At 44.5% G+C, this 17,826-nt stretch overlaps 1 protein-coding gene across 1 annotated transcript in view; it reads left to right on the forward strand.

Annotated features, from left to right (window-relative positions):
- The window catches only part of LOC126473999 (uncharacterized), a 60,896-nt gene that overhangs the window by 14,044 nt on the left and 29,026 nt on the right, over nt 1-17,826 (forward strand). Inside the window, exons 3-4 of the mRNA XM_050101389.1 lie at nt 448-649; nt 914-1,195. Of these exons, the coding sequence (XP_049957346.1) occupies nt 448-649; nt 914-1,195 (484 nt within the window). The remainder of the gene's footprint in view (nt 1-447; nt 650-913; nt 1,196-17,826) is intronic.

A 17,826-nucleotide genomic window follows, 5' to 3' on the forward strand; every position in this document is an offset into this window, starting at 1 on the left:
AATTGAATGATCAGTTTGTTTATGCAGAACTGCTCAATTTTTGTACATTTTGTTTAGCATCTCTTGTATTGTCTGGTGAACTCATTATTTGATTGAGTAACATTAATTTTGTTGGTATGCCCAACTTCCCTTGAATGTGTATTGCAGAGCTTCAGGAAAACTAGTTATTTCTTTTGACACACATTTATTTATGAAACCTTCTTCACCGAAGAAATATTTTTAAAGTGTTTCCTGTGATGCCTTTAGAATAATATAATGTAATTGTCAACATACAACTGTGGCTTTTGATAAAGTAATACGGTGATATGAGACAGCTGAGTGGGCTTTAAATGGAGAGCATTTGAAAAACATCTAGAAGCAGCTTCGTATCTTCCCCATTAAAATCTTCAAATATTTGTCTCTTATTGGAAGCTTATTTACTAAATGATTTCATTGTTTCTTTGCAAGGTCTGAGAGTAGACACATTTATCGGAGGCTTGCCTTTTGAGGAAGATGTAAGAAAGCTCAAAAGAACTCACATTGCTATTGGAGCTCCAGGTAGAGTGAAACACCTGATAGAGAAAGGATACATGAAAACAAATTGTATACGTCTATTTGTTCTTGATGAAGCTGATAAGTTGTTGGAACCATCTTTCCAGAAAGATATAAAGTAAGTGAAATGTCTCTGTATTTACATACTCTCTTGGTAGAATGTTACTTTTGTGCGGTGTTAACAGGCTGCTAAATGTATTTGTAAACCAGTTTGCCTTAGAAAACCAAACTTTCTAAGTAGTTATTGTTTACTCAAAATAACACATGCAAAATGTCTGAAAAAATGTAATGTAAAAAGATAACATGTATCGCTCTGTATGTTTGATGTTTTCCACTTTATATTCATGTCTTCAGTGGATTCTAATTTGTTTATTTCTTGCAGTTATATATTTTCTAGGCTGCCAACAAGGAAACAGTTGTTGGCTTTGACTGCTACATTTCCTCAAGAATTGCAGAACTTCTTGTCTCGTTATATGCATAATCCATTGCATGTGAGTCCTGATGAAACAGCATTGACTTTATTGGGACTTCGGCCATTTGTCACACTGGTTCGAGCACACCCTAATCCTGCAGCACAAGTTCAGATAAAGCTTGAATGTCTTGTACATGTTCTTTCACATGTTTCCTTTCAGCAGTGCCTTATATTCTCAAATTATCAGAGCAGGTAAGAAATTTCAGATTTTCTGTAAACATTTGCTTGCTTTAAATATAATCATAGAACAATGAGAAAATTACCTAGTATAACACAGAAAACTTTCATAGAAATGAAAATTTATTTTAATTCTGTTGGTACATACAGAAGTGTAGTGTTGTTTCATCTGTAGAGTAGTTTTTCCCATACAACTTTTTAAAGTAGTTGTTTTGTGTGTGTTTCATCACGGTAAACTAGAATACATTGTTGCCACAGACATATTCTTATTTATTATTTTTTGGATGGTTCATCACAAATGGAAGTGGAGAAGGAATGCCCATTATTTAAATGACTCTGAAAAGTATCTAACTGATTTTGTGTATTATTAGCTGTCCACAAATTAAAACCAGAATTTAAAACAGGAGTCAAATCAGTTTGTGGTAGCTGATGGCCTTGCACTCAAGAAAGGTGAAGTAGATTTCTCTAATCAAGAGGTTATAGACAGTCAGTTTCGTTTAATGTAAAAAGGATCCATCTTGCTGATAATCTTGCAAAGGGTAAAACAATAAGTGATAAGTACTACAAAAGTATTATGGTCTACGAAGTTGAAAATGTGTAAGAAGTTTTTGGGTTTAGAGAATGGAAAGTTTGTTTTCCACCATCAGGACAATGCAGTTCTCTACAGAAATGCTTTACCAATTGGGAAACTAAACAAATTGAAGTAAAAATTATTTAGCATATACCATATTAACCAGGTTGGTAGCTTCTTCTTGTTCTTCTTCTTCTTCTTCTTCTTCTACGATAGCACTATAGCCATTGTCTTCTTCTTCTATAGCCATTGTCTTCTTCTTCTTCTACGATAGCACTATAGCCCTTGGTGAGCCATGGCTTCTTCAATGACTTTCCTCCATTTATCAGTTGTTTGCTGCTCTTTTCCACCACCGGACTCTCATTGATGATAAGACCAACTATTACATCATCAATTAATATTCTTCTAGGTATCCCTTTTCACCTAGCTGAGTGGATCACACCTTTCGTCACTTTCTTTGGAATTCTATCCTCTGCCATTGTCTGCACATGTCCTAGCCATCGTATTCACTGGGATTTACAATGTTCTTACATCTACATGACTACTCTGCAATTCACATTCAAGTGTTTGGCAGAGGGTTCATCGAACCACAATCATACTATCTCTCTACCATTCCACTCCCAAACAGCGCGCGGGAAAAACAAACACCTAAACCTTTCTGTTCGAGCTCTGATTTCTCCTATTTTATTTTGATGATCATTCCTACCTATGTAGGTTGGGCTCAACCAATAATTTTCACATTCGGAAGAGAAAGTTGGTGACTGAAATTTCGTAAATAGAACTCGCCGCGACGAAAAACGTCTTTGCTTTGATGACTTCCACCCCAACTCGCATATCATATCTGCCGCACTCTCTCCCCTATTACGTGATAATACAAAACGAGCTGCCCTTTTTTGCACCCTTTGGATGTACTCCGTCAGTCCCACCTGGTAAGGATCCCACACCGCGTAGCAATATTCTCTATGTGGTCTTTCCAACTGAAGTTGTTCGTGATTTTAACACCCAGGTACTTAGTTGAATTGACAGCCTTGAGAACTGTACTATTTATCGAGTAATCGAATTCCAACGGATTTCTTTTGGAACTCATGTGGATCACCTCACACTTTTCGTTATTTAGCGTCAACTGCCACCTGCCACGCCATACAGCAATCTTTTCTAAATCGCTTTGCAATCTATACTGGTCTTCAGATGACCTTACTAGACGGTAAATTACAGAATTATCTGCGAACAACCTAAGAGAACTGCTCAGATTGTCACCCAGGTCATTTACATAGATCAGGAATAGCAGAGGTCCCAGGACGCTTCCCTGGGGAACACTGATATCACTTGTTTTACTCGATGATTTGCCGTCTATTACTACGAACTGCGACCTTCCTGACAGGAAATCACGAATCCAGTCACACAACTGAGACGATAGCCCATAGGCCCGCAGCTTGATTAGAAGTCGCTTGTGAGGAACAGTGTCAAAAGCTTTCCAGAAATCCAGAAATACGGAATCAACCTGAGATCCCCTGTCGATAGCGGCCATTACTTCGTGCGAATAAAGAGCTAGCTGCATTGCACAAGAACGATGTTTTCTGAAACCATGCTGATTACGTATCAATACAGTATATGCTCCAAAACCCTACTGCAAACCGACGTCAATGATACAGGTCAGTAGTTCGATGGATTACTCTTACTACCCTTCTTAAACACTGGTGCGACCTGTGCAATTTTCCAGTCTGTAGGTACAGATCTATTGGTGAGCGAGCGGTTGTATATGATTGCTAAGTAGGGAGCCATTGTATCAGCGTAATCTGAAAGGAACCTAATCGTTATACAATCTGGACCTGAAGAATTGCCCATATCAAGCGATTTGAGTTGCTTTGCAACCCGTAAGGTATCTACTTGTAAGAAATTCTTGCTAGCAGCTGTTCGTGTTTCAAATTCTGGAATATTCCATTAGTCTTCCCTGGTGAAGGAATTTCGGAAGACCTCGTTCAATAATTCCGCTTTAGCGGCACAGTCATCAGTAACAGTACCATCGGCACTACGCAGCGAAGGTATTGACTGCGTCTTGCCGCTTGTGTACTTAACATACGACCAGAATTTCTTCGGATTTTCTACCAAATTTCCTTGCAATAATATTAATTTACACATCAAGTTCCATAGGACCAAATTGAGAAGCAAATCTCCAAGGTCATGGGATACGTCAGTACATGAAATTACGACATGAAAGTAATAACAGATAAAAGTACAATGTTCATGAACCCTTAAAAAGTCAGTCTCTAAGTTTAAGTAAACGCAATCAACAATACAACAAGAATCAGCGTAATTTTTCAAGGAACTCCTCGACAGAATAGGAGTGACCCATGAGGAAACCCTTCAGTTTAGATTTGAAAGCAAGTGGGTTACTGCTAAGATTTTTGAATTCGAGTGGTAGCTTATTGAAAATGGATGCAGCAGTGTACTGCACATCTTTCCGCAAAAGAGTTAAGAAGTCCGATCCAAATGCAGGTTTGATTTCTGCCAAGTGTTAACTGAGTGAAAGTTGTTTATTCTTGGAATAAACTAATATTGTTAACAAGAAATGACAGTAAGGAATATATATATTGAGAGGCCATTGTCAAAATACCGAGGCTCGTGAACAGGGGTCGACAAGAGGTTTGTGAACTCAGACCACTTACTGCCCGGACCGCCTGTTTCTGAGCCAAAAATATCCTTTTAGAATGGAAAGAGTTACCCCAAAATATAACACCATACAACATAAGCGAATGAAAATAAGCAAAGTAGACTAATTTTTGTGTCAAACGATCACTCACTTCAGATACTTTTCGAATAGTAAAAATGGCAGCATTAAGTCTGAACATGATACTGAACGCGGGCTTTCCATTACAGTTTACTATCTATCTGAACATCTAGAAATTTGAACTGTTCAGTCTCACTAATCATATGCCCATTATGTAAAATTAAAATGTCAGGTTTTGTTGAATTGTGTTACAAACTGCAAAAACTTAGTCTTACTGAGATTTAGCATTACGCCTTACTTTAATTTCTACAAGCCGTGAACTTGTCATGAACTGCACTATTTGAAACCGAGCCAATGTCGCACACAACATCCTTTACTACCAAGCTAGTGTCATCAGCAAACAGAAATATTTTAGAGTTAACCATAATACTAGAGGCCTTATCATTTATATAAATAAAGAACAGGAGTGGCCCCAACACTGATCCCTGGGGCAACGGCCCCCCCCTCCCCTTGACCATACCCCACTAAGACCCCCACATCACAGCCATTCTCAACATTGTGAATAATGACGTTTTGTTGTCTGTTGCTAAACTAAGAAGTGAACCAATTGTGAGCTACACCCCATATCCCGTAATGGTCCAACTTGTGGAGCAATATTTTGTGATCAACACAGTCAGATGTCTTAGTTAAATCAAAAAATATGCCTAGCATTCGAAACCTTTTGTTTAACCCATCCAGTACCTCGCAGAGAAAAGAGAACATAGTATTTTCAGTTGTTAAACAACTTCTAAAGCTGAACTGTACATTTGATAGCAAATCGTGCGATATAAAATGATCAATCATCCTTACATACACAGCCTTTTTAATAACTTTAGCAAACACTGATGGCATAGAAATGGGTCTAAAATTGTCTACATTATCCCTTTCTCCCTTTTTATAAAGTGGCTTCACATCTGAGTACTTTAATTTTCAGAAAACTGACGATCACTAAAGGAAAAATTACAAGTATGGCTAAATGCAGGGCTAACATGTGCAGCACAGTACATTAACATTCTGCTAGGCACTCCATCATATCCGTGAGCCCTTAGTCTTCAGTGATTTAATTATTAACTCAGTTTCCCCCTTGTGTAGTTCATGGTGTGGGTTCCTGTTGTTATGTCCTAGTTCATGAACCACGGGCAACGTATGAGTGGCCAAGTAAGTGGTCCTGGCAGTCGGGATACCAGTTACTTTGGAATAAGGCTAGGTATCTCGAACATATTCTGAGTCGTGGTCACCTTTGTGCTCAGACGGCAAAGACTACCAAATCCACCGGTTAGTCCCTCAACCGTTAAGGGTAAAACTCAATGGGACCCGATGCAAGTAAGGCTAGCAACCTGCTTTCCTGGTACTTTAAATATGATGCTGGCAACAATCAGAGCAAAATGCCTCGGACCTTTGGAGGTGACGGAGTCCCACCTCTAACTGACAAACCAGGGACTCCTAAGATACGACTTGGCAAACAAACGGTAATTAGATGGGGTGCTATTAATATCAATGGGGGCTACTCTGGGAAGAAGGTAGAGCTGGCTGAGGCGGCAAGTAAGATGGGGCTGGACGTTTTAGCTGTTAGTGACATTCAGGTAAGGGGTGAGAAAGAAGAGGAAGTTGGAGAATACAAGGTCTACCTGTGAGGAGTCAAAGCAGGAATAGCAAAATGGGGTGTAGGGCTTTACATAAGGAAAGAAATGGAACCCAGTGTAGTTGCAATAAGGTATGTAAACGAATGACTGATGTGGATAGATTTGACAGTGCCTGGCAAGAAAATTAGGATTGTGTCAGTATATTCGCATTGTGAAGGGACAGATCAAGGTAAGACGGATAGTTTTTATGATGCACTCAGTGATATGGTTGTTAAAGGACAAGGACGGTGTTCTGCTCATGGGTGATTTTAATGCCAGGATTGGAAATCGAACAGAAGGGTATGAAAAGGTTATGGTTAAATTTGGAGAGGATATGGAGGCCAACAGGAACGGGAAACAACTCTTGGATTTCTGTGCCAGTATGGGCTTAGTAATCACAAACTCCTTTTTTAAACATAAGAACATTCACCGGTATACTTGGGAAGGCAGGGGAACCAGATCTGTCATTGACTATATAATAACAGATCAGGAATTCAGGAAGGCTGTGAGAGACACACGTGTATTCAGGGGATTCTTTGGTGGCACTAATCACCATTTTATCTGCAGTGAAATTGGTATTGTAAGGCCGAAAGTGCAGGAGTTCAGGTCCATATGTTGGAGGATAAGAGTGGAGAAACTTCAGGATAAAGAAAGCGGGCACAAGTACATAACACTGATCTCAGAAAGGTACAATTTAGTTGGATGTAGTCAATTACAGTCATTGGAAAAGGAATGGACAAGGTACAGGGACACAGTACTAGAAGTGGCTACAGAATGTCTTGGAATGTGCACTCAGTGTGCATACTGGGGGGAATCATTCCAGATGTGGGAAGGGTCCTTCCGGATGCCATGAAGGGTACAGGGTGCTCCCATCTGCAGGTGGTCGCTCATGTCGGCACCAATGATGTGTGTCGCTATTGATCGGAGGAAATCCTCTCTGGCTTCCGGCGGCTATCTGATTTGGTGAAGACTGCCAGTCTTGCTAGTGGGATGAAAGCAGAGCTCACCATCTGCATCATCATCGACAGGACTGACTGCGGACCTTTGGTACAGAGCCGAGTGGAGGGTCTGTATCACAGGCTGAGACGGTTCTGTGACCATGTGGGCTGCAGATTCCTCGACTTGCGCCATAGGGTGGTGGGGTTTCGGGTTCCGCTGGATAGGTCAGGAGTGCACTACACGCAACAAGCGGCTACACGGGTAGCAGGGGTTGTGTGGTGTGGGCTGGGCGGTATTTTAGGTTAGATGGCCTTGGGCAAGTACAGAAAGGGCAACAGCCTCAACGGGTGCGGGGCAAAGTCAGGACATGCGGGGACCAAGCAGCAATCGGTATTGTAATTGTCAACTGTCGAAGCTGCGTTGGTAAAGTACCGGAACTTCAAGCGCTGATAGAAAGCACTGAAGCTGAAATCGTTATAGGTACAGAAAGCTGGCTGAAGCCAGAGATAAATTCTGCCGAAATTTTTACAAAGGTACAGACTGTGTTTAGAAAGGATAGATTGCATGCAACCGGTGGTTGAGTGTTCGTCGCTGTTAGTAGTAGTTTATCCTGTAGTGAAGTAGAAGTGGATAGTTCCTGTGAATTATTATGGGTGGAGGTTACACTCAACAACCGAGCTAGGTTAATAATTGGCTCCTTTTACCGAACTCCCGACTCAGCAGCATTAGTGGCAGAACAACTTAGAGAAAATCTGGAATACATTTCACATAAATTTTCTCAGTATGTTATAGTCTTAGGTGGAGATTTCAATTTACCAGATATAGACTGGGACACTCAGATGTTTAGGATGCGTGGTAGGGACAGAGCATCGAGTCGCCCCAGGGGATCCACAACTCTTTTGTGGATACGTGTGTAGCGAGCACGGGACCCCGAGCTAATGTGGCCTTCCTTCCTTTCCGGGCTGCATACCTTCCCTTTCCGTATCCTTCCCCATCCCCCATCTTTGCCCCCCCCCCCTCACCTCTGGCTCTTTCCTTCCCTTTCTCCCCCTCTGGGAGTATGGTTTGTGCCTATGTCCGGAGACGGACGCTTGTAAATGTACCGCACTCTTCGCCTTCCTTGCATGTATGTCTTCATCTTTCTTCGTCCTTCTCTTTTCCTTACCTCTTCTCTTTACCTCTTCTCTTTACCTCTTCTCTTTACCTCTTCTCTTTACCTCTTCTCTTTACCTCTTCTCTTTACCTCTTCTCTTTACCCTTTTCTCCGCTGTGGCGTTTGAGACCTCTCTTCTTTCCTTTCCCTGTCTCTTTCTTCCTCCCTGTGCGTGTCTGAAGGCCGACCCACGTACTTCCATGCGTAGCCGGTGACGGGGTAACGCGTAATTCCCCGCCCCGGGTAGACAGGTAGGACACGTACGTACCCCCTGGTAACGGCCAGGCCCAGGGAAGGGTGATTACCCGAGCTGATACCTTCCGAAAGTGCCGATTGGTCCCTCCGTCCGTTTGTCGGGAGGTGTGACCTGAGGTGTGAACAATCACCTAAGGCGGGTGTGCCCTCGGTGAGGGCCCCCACAAGGGAGGAGCGCGCCATCGGAGACGCCGGTAATCATGGGGGATTCTTCCGCAATGGTTTCCTCACCTTCCACTATGTCTGCTCACAAACGTAAGTTCACTGAGTCTCAGCCACAGACAGTTCTTCCATCGTTGCCACAGTTCCTTGTTGTTTCTCGGTCTGACGAAGTTCACGACTTTTCCACGGTCAACCCTTTCATTATTCAGAAAGGTGTCGACGCAATTGCGGGTCCTGTAAAGTCTTGTTCCAGATTACGGAATGGCACCCTGTTGTTGGAAACACACAGTGCCCTCCAGGCTCAAAAATTGCTGCGTACTTCTCTACTCCACACCTTCCCTGTCCGGGTGGAACCGCACCGTACCTTAAATTCCTCGCGTGGAGTCGTTTATACACGCTCCCTCGATGGATTGTCTGACGAAGAAATTCAGCACTACCTGTCTGACCAGGGCGTCACAGCTGTTCATCGGGTTATGAAAAGGGTTGACTCGAACATCATTCCAACCCGCACTGTCTTCTTGACATTTGACAAAGTTCAACTCCCATCAAAAATCAAAGCAGGCTATGAGATAATTTCTGTTCGCCCTTATGTCCCAAACCCTACGCGTTGCTATCGATGTCAGCGGTTCAATCACACCAGCCAGTCCTGTTCCAATCCGGACAAATGTGTTACGTGTGGCAAGGATGCCCATGAGGGTGCTTGTCCACCTCCATCCCCTCGCTGCATCAACTGTATGGGTGACCACGCTGCTTCCTCTCGAGATTGCCCCGTTTTTAAGGACGAAAAACTCATCCAGGAAATAAGAGTGAAGGAAAAGGTGTCGACCTTTGCTGCTCGAAAGTTACTCGCTAGTCAACAGCCCACTGTGCCTCAGAAAGGAAAATACAGCACTGTCCTTGCTTCTCCTCGGCCAACAAAGGAGGCGGCCACGCAGACTTGCGACCTCACCTTTAGTACCACGGTCGTCAGATCGGCCAGCGCAAAGATCGCCCGTTCAACCTCACCACTTTCGCCTGCCCACTCTATGGCTCACCCTTCGTTGGGTTCTGCTAAATCTCGAGCCCAAAAGTCAGACGCCAAGTCTTCGAAAAAAGAGCATTCTCGTGAAGAGTTTTTACGTACCGCAACTTCACAACCATCGGTTCCTCCTTCATCTGAACATCATACTTCCAAGAAGGCTACGAAGAAACACAGTTCCTCTCCTTCTCCGCCAAGGTGTGTCCCGTCTACAGCACCACCTGGCGGAAATCGCCCTCGGCCGTCTTCTGTGTTGCCGAGGCGCACTGCTGGTGGCCGGTCAACTGGCCGATCGTTGGTGGCTGGAGCTGCTCCTGACCAACCTATGGATCAGGATCTTCTGCCTTCGACTGAATGCCATTCCATGCTGTCGGTCGCAAGCTCTGAGCAGTCGTTGAGTTGACAGCACCCTTGGTCATGTTCCTCCATTTTCTGTTCACCCTATGTCCATTATCCACTGGAATATCCGCGGCATTCGAGCCAATCGGGATGAATTGTCGATCCTCTTACGATCCTACTCGCCGGTCATCTTCTGTCTTCAGGAAACAAAGCTGCGTCCCCATGACCGCTTTGTTCTCCCTCATTTTCAGTCCGTCCGATATGACCTCCCCTCTGTTGAAGGCACTCCAGCCCATGGAGGACTAATGATTCTGCTCCTCGATACTCTCCATTATCACCAAATCCCCCTAAACAGTTCCTTCCAAGCTGTCGCCGTCCGTCTTTCCCTTTCTGGATACACGTTCTCTCTTTGTACGGTATACATTCCATCGTCCACACCAATGGCACGAGCTGATCTCCTTCATCTTCTTGGTCAGCTTCCACCCCCCTATTTGCTGGTTGGGGACTTCAATGCCCACCACCCGCTTTGTGGATCTCCACATCCTTGTCCACGTGGCTCACTATTGCTAGATGTCTTCCACCAAGCGGATCTAGTCTGCCTCAACACTGGGGTCCCCACATTTTTGTCTGCCTCCACGACAAATTTATCTCATTTGGACCTTGCGGTCGGTACTGTTCCGCTAGCTCGGCGCTTCGAATGGTTCGTCCTTGATGATACACACTCGAGTGACCACTTTCCATGTGTTCTTAGACTGCAGCCTCAACTGCCATATATGCGCTTGCGACGCTGGAAGTTTGCCCAAGCCGATTGGACACTTTTTTCGTCTCTAGCGACATTCGATGACCGTCGCTTTCCCAGCGTCGACGATGAGGTCACACATATTACCGACGTTATTCTTACAGCTGCGGAACGTTCAATACCACGCACCTCCGAATTGCCCCGGCGCCCCCCAGTTCCTTGGTGGAACGAGGCATGCCGTGACGCAATACGTGAGCGGCGACGTGCTCTTCGCATTTTCCGTCACCATCCAACTTTGGCAAACTGTATCCGATATAAGCAGCTCCGTGCGCGATGCCGTCGCGTCATCCGCGATAGCAAGAAGGCAAGCTGGAAATTCTTTATTAGCTCATTTAACACCTTCACTCCCTCCTCGGAAGTTTGGAGTCGGCTTCGACGGTTCTCAGGCACGCCTAGTTTCTCCCCGGTCTCTGGGCTCACTGCCGCGCATGATACCTTAGTGGACCCCGTCGCAATTTCTAACTCATTGGGTCAGCACTTTGCTGAGATTTCGAGCTCTTCAAATTACCCGCCAGCGTTTCTCCCGAAGAAACGTGCAGCGGAAGTGCGACATCTTGCTTTCTCCTCGCAAAATCACGAAAGCTACAATACTGTTTTCTCCATGCGGGAACTCCAACATGCCCTCTCTTCTTCTCGCTCCTCCGCCCCAGGACCGGATGGTATCCATGTCCAAATGTTGCTGCATTTATCAACCCATAGCCTGCGTTACCTCCTTCGCCTTTACAATCGAATTTGGACCGACAGTACCTTTCCCAGACGATGGCGGGAAGCTATTGTCGTTCCCGTTCCGAAACCTGGAAAGGACAAACATCTCCCCTCTAGCTATCGTCCCATTTCTCTCACGAGTAGTGTCTGTAAGGTTTTGGAGCGTATGGTGAATTACCGTTTAGCTTGGTGGCTGGAATCCCGCAGTCTTTTAACACCAGCCCAATGCGGATTCCGAAAGCATCGTTCTGCCGTTGACCATCTTGTTGCTCTCTCCACTTATATCATGAACAATTTTCTCCGGAAACGCCAAACGGTAGCAATATTTTTTGATCTGGAGAGAGCATACGATACCTGTTGGAGGACAGGCATCCTCCGCACACTGTTCTATTGGGGCTTTCGAGGCCGGCTGTCCTTTTTTCTTCGCGAATTTATGGCAGAGCGCACATTTAGGGTGCGGGTGAACACTACTCTCTCCCGTACTTTCTCCCAAGAAAACGGGGTACCCCAGGGCTCCGTGCAGAGTGTTGTACTGTTTGCCATCGCCATTAATCCAATTATGGATTGTCTCCTTCCTGATGTCTTGGACTCCCTCTTTGTGGACGATTTTGCGATCTACTACAGCTCTCAACGGACCAGCCTGCTTGAAAGACGTCTTCAAGGATGTCTCGATCGCCTCCACTCGTGGAGCATCAAAACCGGCTTCCGTTTCTCACCCAGTAAGACCGTTTGTGTTAATTTTTGGCGACGTAAGGAGTTTCTTCCGCCCTCCTTACATCTAGGTCCTGTCAACCTTCCGTTTTCCGACGTCGCTAAATTCTTGGGTCTTATGTTTGACAGAAAACTGTGCTGGTTCTCCCACGTTTCCTATCTTTCGGCTCGCTGTCTGCGTTCCCTTAACACCCTCCGTGTCCTGAATGGTACCTCCTGGGGAGCGGACCGAGTGGTCCTTCTCCGCCTCTATCGCGCCTTAGTGCACTCGAAATTGGATTATGGAAGCATAGTCTACTCCTCTGCTCGGTCATCTATTCTTCGGCGTCTCGACTCTATCTACCACCGTGGATTACGTTTAGTGTCTGGAGCTTTTTACACCAGCCCTGTGGAAAGCCTTTATGCTGAGACTGCTGAACCTCCGCTGTCCAATCGGCGGGCAGTCCTTCTGAGTCGTTATGCTAGCCATCTGTCTTCCATGCCTGCTAATCCAGCCCATGACCTTTTTTTCGACACCTCCTTTGATGTCGGGTATGCGGGCCGCTCCTCCTCCCTACTACCCCCGGGAGTCCGCTTCCGTCAACTGCTCCATTCTCTCTCCTTCGGCTTTCCTAAAACCTTCTTGACAACTTGGGGTACAGCACTGCCTTGGCTCCGTCCCCGGATCGACTTGCTCAGAGACCTATGTCAATTTCCCAAGGATGGTACCCCTACACTTGTCTACCGTCGGGCATTTGCTGCTCTATGTGCAAAAATGACGGAAGCCACATTTATTTATACCGACGGCTCGAAAACATCGTTAGGTGTAGGGAGTGCCTATATTGTTGGCGACACCCCAAATCCCTTTCGGCTTCCCGACCAGTGTTCGGTTTATACTGCGGAGCTTTACGCTGTTCTCCAGGCTGTCCACTACATCCGCCGCCATCAGCGGATACAGTACGTAATCTGCTCAGATTCTCTCAGCTCTCTCCTAAGTCTCCAAGCTCTTTACCCTGTGCACCCTCTGGTCCACCGGATCCAGGACTGTCTGCGCTTGCTCCACCTGGGGGGCGTCTCAGTGGCGTTCCTCTGGCTCCCAGGACACGCTGGTATCTGTGGGAATGAGGCGGCCGATATAGCGGCCAAGGCTGCAGTCTCTCTTCCTCGGCCAGCTATTCAGTCTCTTCCGTTTACCGATCTACGGAGCGGTTTATGTCGCCAAGTTGCTCATTTATGGCATGCGCATTGGTCAACACTTCCCCATAATAAATTGCGGGAAGTGAAAGCCCTTCCTTGCGCTTGGACCTCTTCCTCCCGAACGCGTTGTCGGGAGGAGGTAATTTTAGCTAGACTCCGGATAGGGCACTGTCTTTTTAGCCATCAACATCTTTTAAGCGGTGATCCTCCCCCACTCTGTCCCCACTGCTCTCAGCTGTGGACGGTCAGACACCTTTTAATTGAATGCCCCTATTTTAATCCGTTACGCTCCCGTCTACAGCTATCGCCTGATCTGCCGTTGATTTTAGCAGATGACACGCGCTCAGCTGACCGCGTTCTACAGTTTATTAGTGACAGTGAAATGACGTCAGTCATTTGATTTTTTTTTTGGGGAGAACCAACCCCTTTCTATAGTGGATTTTTAAGCATTCCTTCTGCCTTTAGTTTCTCAAATTTTATGACTTTGTTCCCCTTGCTGCTGATTTTAAATTTCGTTTTTTTTTCCTGTTTCCTACGTCACGGGCTGGGCGCTAATGACCATAGAAGTTTTGCGCCCAAAAAAAAAAAAAGCATCGAGTGACATTATACTGAGTGCACTATCCGAAAATTACCTCGAGCAATTAAACAGAGAACCGACTCGTGGAGATAGCATCTTGGACCTACTGATAACAAACAGACCCGAACTTTTCGACTCTGTATGTGCAGAACAGGGAATCAGTGATCATAAGGCCGTTGCAGCATCCCTGAATATGGAAGTTAATAGAAATATAAAAAAAGGGAGGAAGGTTTATCTGTTTAGCAAGAGTAATAGAAGGCAGATTTCAGACTACCTAACAGATCAAAACAAAAATTTCTGTTCCGACACTGACAATGTTGAGTGTTTATGGAAAAAGTTCAAGGGAATCGTAAAATGCGTTTTAACAGGTACGTGCCGAGTAAAACTGTGAGGGACGGGAAAAACCCACCGTGGTACAACAACAAAGTTAGGAAACTACTGCGAAAGCAAAGAGAGCTTCACTTCAAGTTTAAACGCAGCCAAAACCTCTGACAAACAGAAGCTAAACAATGTCAAAGTTAGCGTAAGGAGGGCTATGCGTGAAGCGTTCAGTGAATTCGAAAGTAAAATTCTATGTACCGACTTGACAGAAAATCCTAGGAAGTTCTGGTCTTACGTTAAATCAGTAAGTGGCTCGAAACAGCATATCCAGACACTCCGGGATGATGATGGCATTGAAACAGAGGATGACACGCGTAAAGCTGAAATACTAAACACCTTTTTCCAAAGCTGTTTCGCAGAGGAAGACCACACTGCAGTTCCTTCTCTAAATCCTCGCACAAATGAAAAATGGCTGACATCGAAATAATGTCCAAGGAATAGAAAAGCAACTGGAATCACTCAACAGAGGAAAGTCCACTGGACCTGACGGGATACCAATTCGATTCTACACAGAGTACGTGAAAGAACTTGACCCCCTTCTAACAGCCGTGTACCGCAAGTCTCTAGAGGAACGGAGGGTTCCAAATGATTGGAAAAGAGCACAGGTAGTCCCAGTCTTCAAGAAGGGTCGCCGAGCAGATGCGCAAAACTATAGACCTATATCTCTGACGTTGATCTGTTGTAGAATTTTAGAACATGTTTTTTGCTCGAGTATCATGTCGTTTTTGGAAACCCAGAATCTACTATGTAGGAATCAACATGGATTCCGGAAACAGCGATCGTGTGAGACCCAACTCGCTTTATTTGTTCATGAGACACAGAAAATATTAGATACAGGCTCCCAGGTAGATGCTATTTATCTTGACTTCCGGAAGGCATTCGATACAGTTCCGCACTGTCGCCTGATAAACAAAGTAAGAGCCTACGGAATAGCAGACCAGCTGTGTGGCTGGATTGAAGAGTTTTTAGCAAACAGAACACAGCATGTTGTTATCAATGGAGAGACGTCTACAGACGTTAAAGTAACCTCTGGCGTGCCACAGGGGAGTGTTATGGGACCATTACTTTTCACAATATATATAAATTACCTAGTAGATAGTGTCGGAAGTTCCATGCAGCTTTTCGCAGATGATGCTGTAGTATACAGAGAAGTTGCAGCATTAGAAAATTGTAGCGAAATGCAGGAAGATCTGCAGTGGATAGGCACTTGGTGCAGGGAGTGGCAACTGTCCCTTAACATAGACAAATGTAATGTATTGCGAATACATAGAAAGAAGGATCCTTTATTGTAAGATTATATGATAGCGGAACAAACACTGATAGCAGTTACTTCTGTAAAATATCTGGCAGTATGCGTGCGGAATGATTTGAAGTGGAATGATCATATAAAATTAATTGTTGGTAAGTCGGGTACCAGGTTGAGATTCATTGGGACAGTCTTTAGAAACTGTAGTCCATCAACAAAGGAGGTGGCTTACAAAACACTCGTTTGACCTATACTTTAGTATTGCTCATCAGTGTGGGATCCGTACCAGGTCGGATTGACAGAGGAGATAGAGAAGATCCAAAGAAGAGCGGCGCATTTCGTCACAGGGTTATTTGGTAAGCGTTATAGCGTTATGGAGATGTTTAGCAAACTCAAGTGGCAGACTCTGCAAGAGAGGCGCTCTGCATCGCAGTGTAGCTTGCTTGCCAGGTTTCGAGAGGGTGCGTTTCTGGATGAGGTATCGAATATATTGCTTCCCTCTACTTATACCTCCCGAGGAGATCACGAATGTAAAATTAGAGAGATTAGAGCGCGCACGGAGGCTTTCAGACAGTCGTTCTTCCCGCGAACCATACACGACTGGAACAGGAAAGGGAGGTTTGTCCACACCGTTGGGTGGTTTGCGGAGTATAAATGTAGATGTAGATGTAGATGGAACAGTAGTGTGTAAGGTAGGATGAAGCAAATAGCTTGGTGGAATGACACAGTAAAGGCAGCCTGTAAAAGAAAAAAGGTGTATCAAAAATGGCTACATACTAGAACTCAGGTAGACAGAGAAAGTTATGTTGAAGAAAGAAACAAAACCAAACAGATAATTGCAGCATCCAAGAAGAAATCTTGGGAAGACTTTGGAAACAGGTTGGAGACTTTGGGGCAAGCTGCTGGAAAACCATTCTGGAGTGTAATTAGCAGTCTCCGAAAGGGAGGTAAGAAGGAAATGACCAGTATTTTGGACAGGTCAGGAAAACTGCTGGTGAATCCTGTTGATGCCGTGGGCAGATGAAGGGAATATTTTGAAGAGTTGCTCAATGTAGGTGAAAATACGATCAGTTATGTTTCAGATTTCATTGTACAATGGGATAGGAATGATGATGGAAATAGGATCACATTTGAAGAAGTGGAGAAAATGGTCAGTAGATAGCAGTGCAGTAAAGCGGCTGGGGTGGATGAAATTAAGTCAGAACTCATCATATACAGTGGAATGTCAGGTCTTAAATGGCTACACAGGATAATTGAAATGACATGGGAGTCGGGACAGGTTCCATCAGACTGGATGAAAACGGTAATCACACCAATCTTTAAACATGGAAACAGAAAAGATTGTAACAACTAAAGAGGTATCTCTTTAATCAGCATTGTGGGTAAAATCTTCTTAGGTATTGTTGAAAGGAAAGTGCGAGTATTAGTTGTGGACAAATTGGATGAAAATCAGTGTGGGTTTAGGCCTCATAGAGGTTGCCAGGACCAGATCTTTAGCTTACGGCAAATAATGGAGAAGTGTTAAGAGTGGAACAGGGAATCGTATCTATGCTTTATAGATCTAGAAAAGGCATATGACCGGATTCCTAGGAGGAAGTTATTGTCTGTTCTACGAGATTATGGAATATGAGGCAAACTTTTGCAAGCAATTAAAGGTCTTTACATAGATAGTCAGGCAGCAGTTAGAGTTGACGGTAAAATGAGTTCATGGTTCAGAGTAGTTTCAGGGGTAAGACAAGACTGCAACCTGTCGCCACTGTTGTTCATATTATTTATGGAACATATGTTGAAAACAATAGACTGGCTGGGTGAGATTAAGATATGTGAACACAAAAAAGCAGTCTCACATATGCGGATGACCTAGTTGTGATGGCAGATTCTATTGATAGTTTGCAAAGTAATATTTCAGAGCTAGATCAGAAATGTAAGGACTATGGTATGAAGATTAGCGTCTCCAAAATGAAAATAATGTCAGTGGGAAAGAGAGACAAACGGATTGAGTGCCAAATAGGAGGAACAAAGTTAGAACGTGTGGACGGTTTCAAGTACTTAGGATGCATATTCTCACAGGATGGCAACATAGTGAAAGAACTGGAAGCGAGGTGTAGCAAAGCTAATGCAGTGAGCTCTCAGCTACGATATTCTCTCTTCTGCAAGAAGGAAATCAGTACCGAGACTAAGTTATTTGTGCACCATTCAATCTTTCGATCAACTTTGTTGTATGG

The sequence above is a fragment of the Schistocerca serialis genome, chromosome 4 (genome assembly GCF_023864345.2).
Source record: "Schistocerca serialis cubense isolate TAMUIC-IGC-003099 chromosome 4, iqSchSeri2.2, whole genome shotgun sequence".
Taxonomy (NCBI): Eukaryota; Metazoa; Arthropoda; class Insecta; order Orthoptera; family Acrididae; genus Schistocerca; species Schistocerca serialis.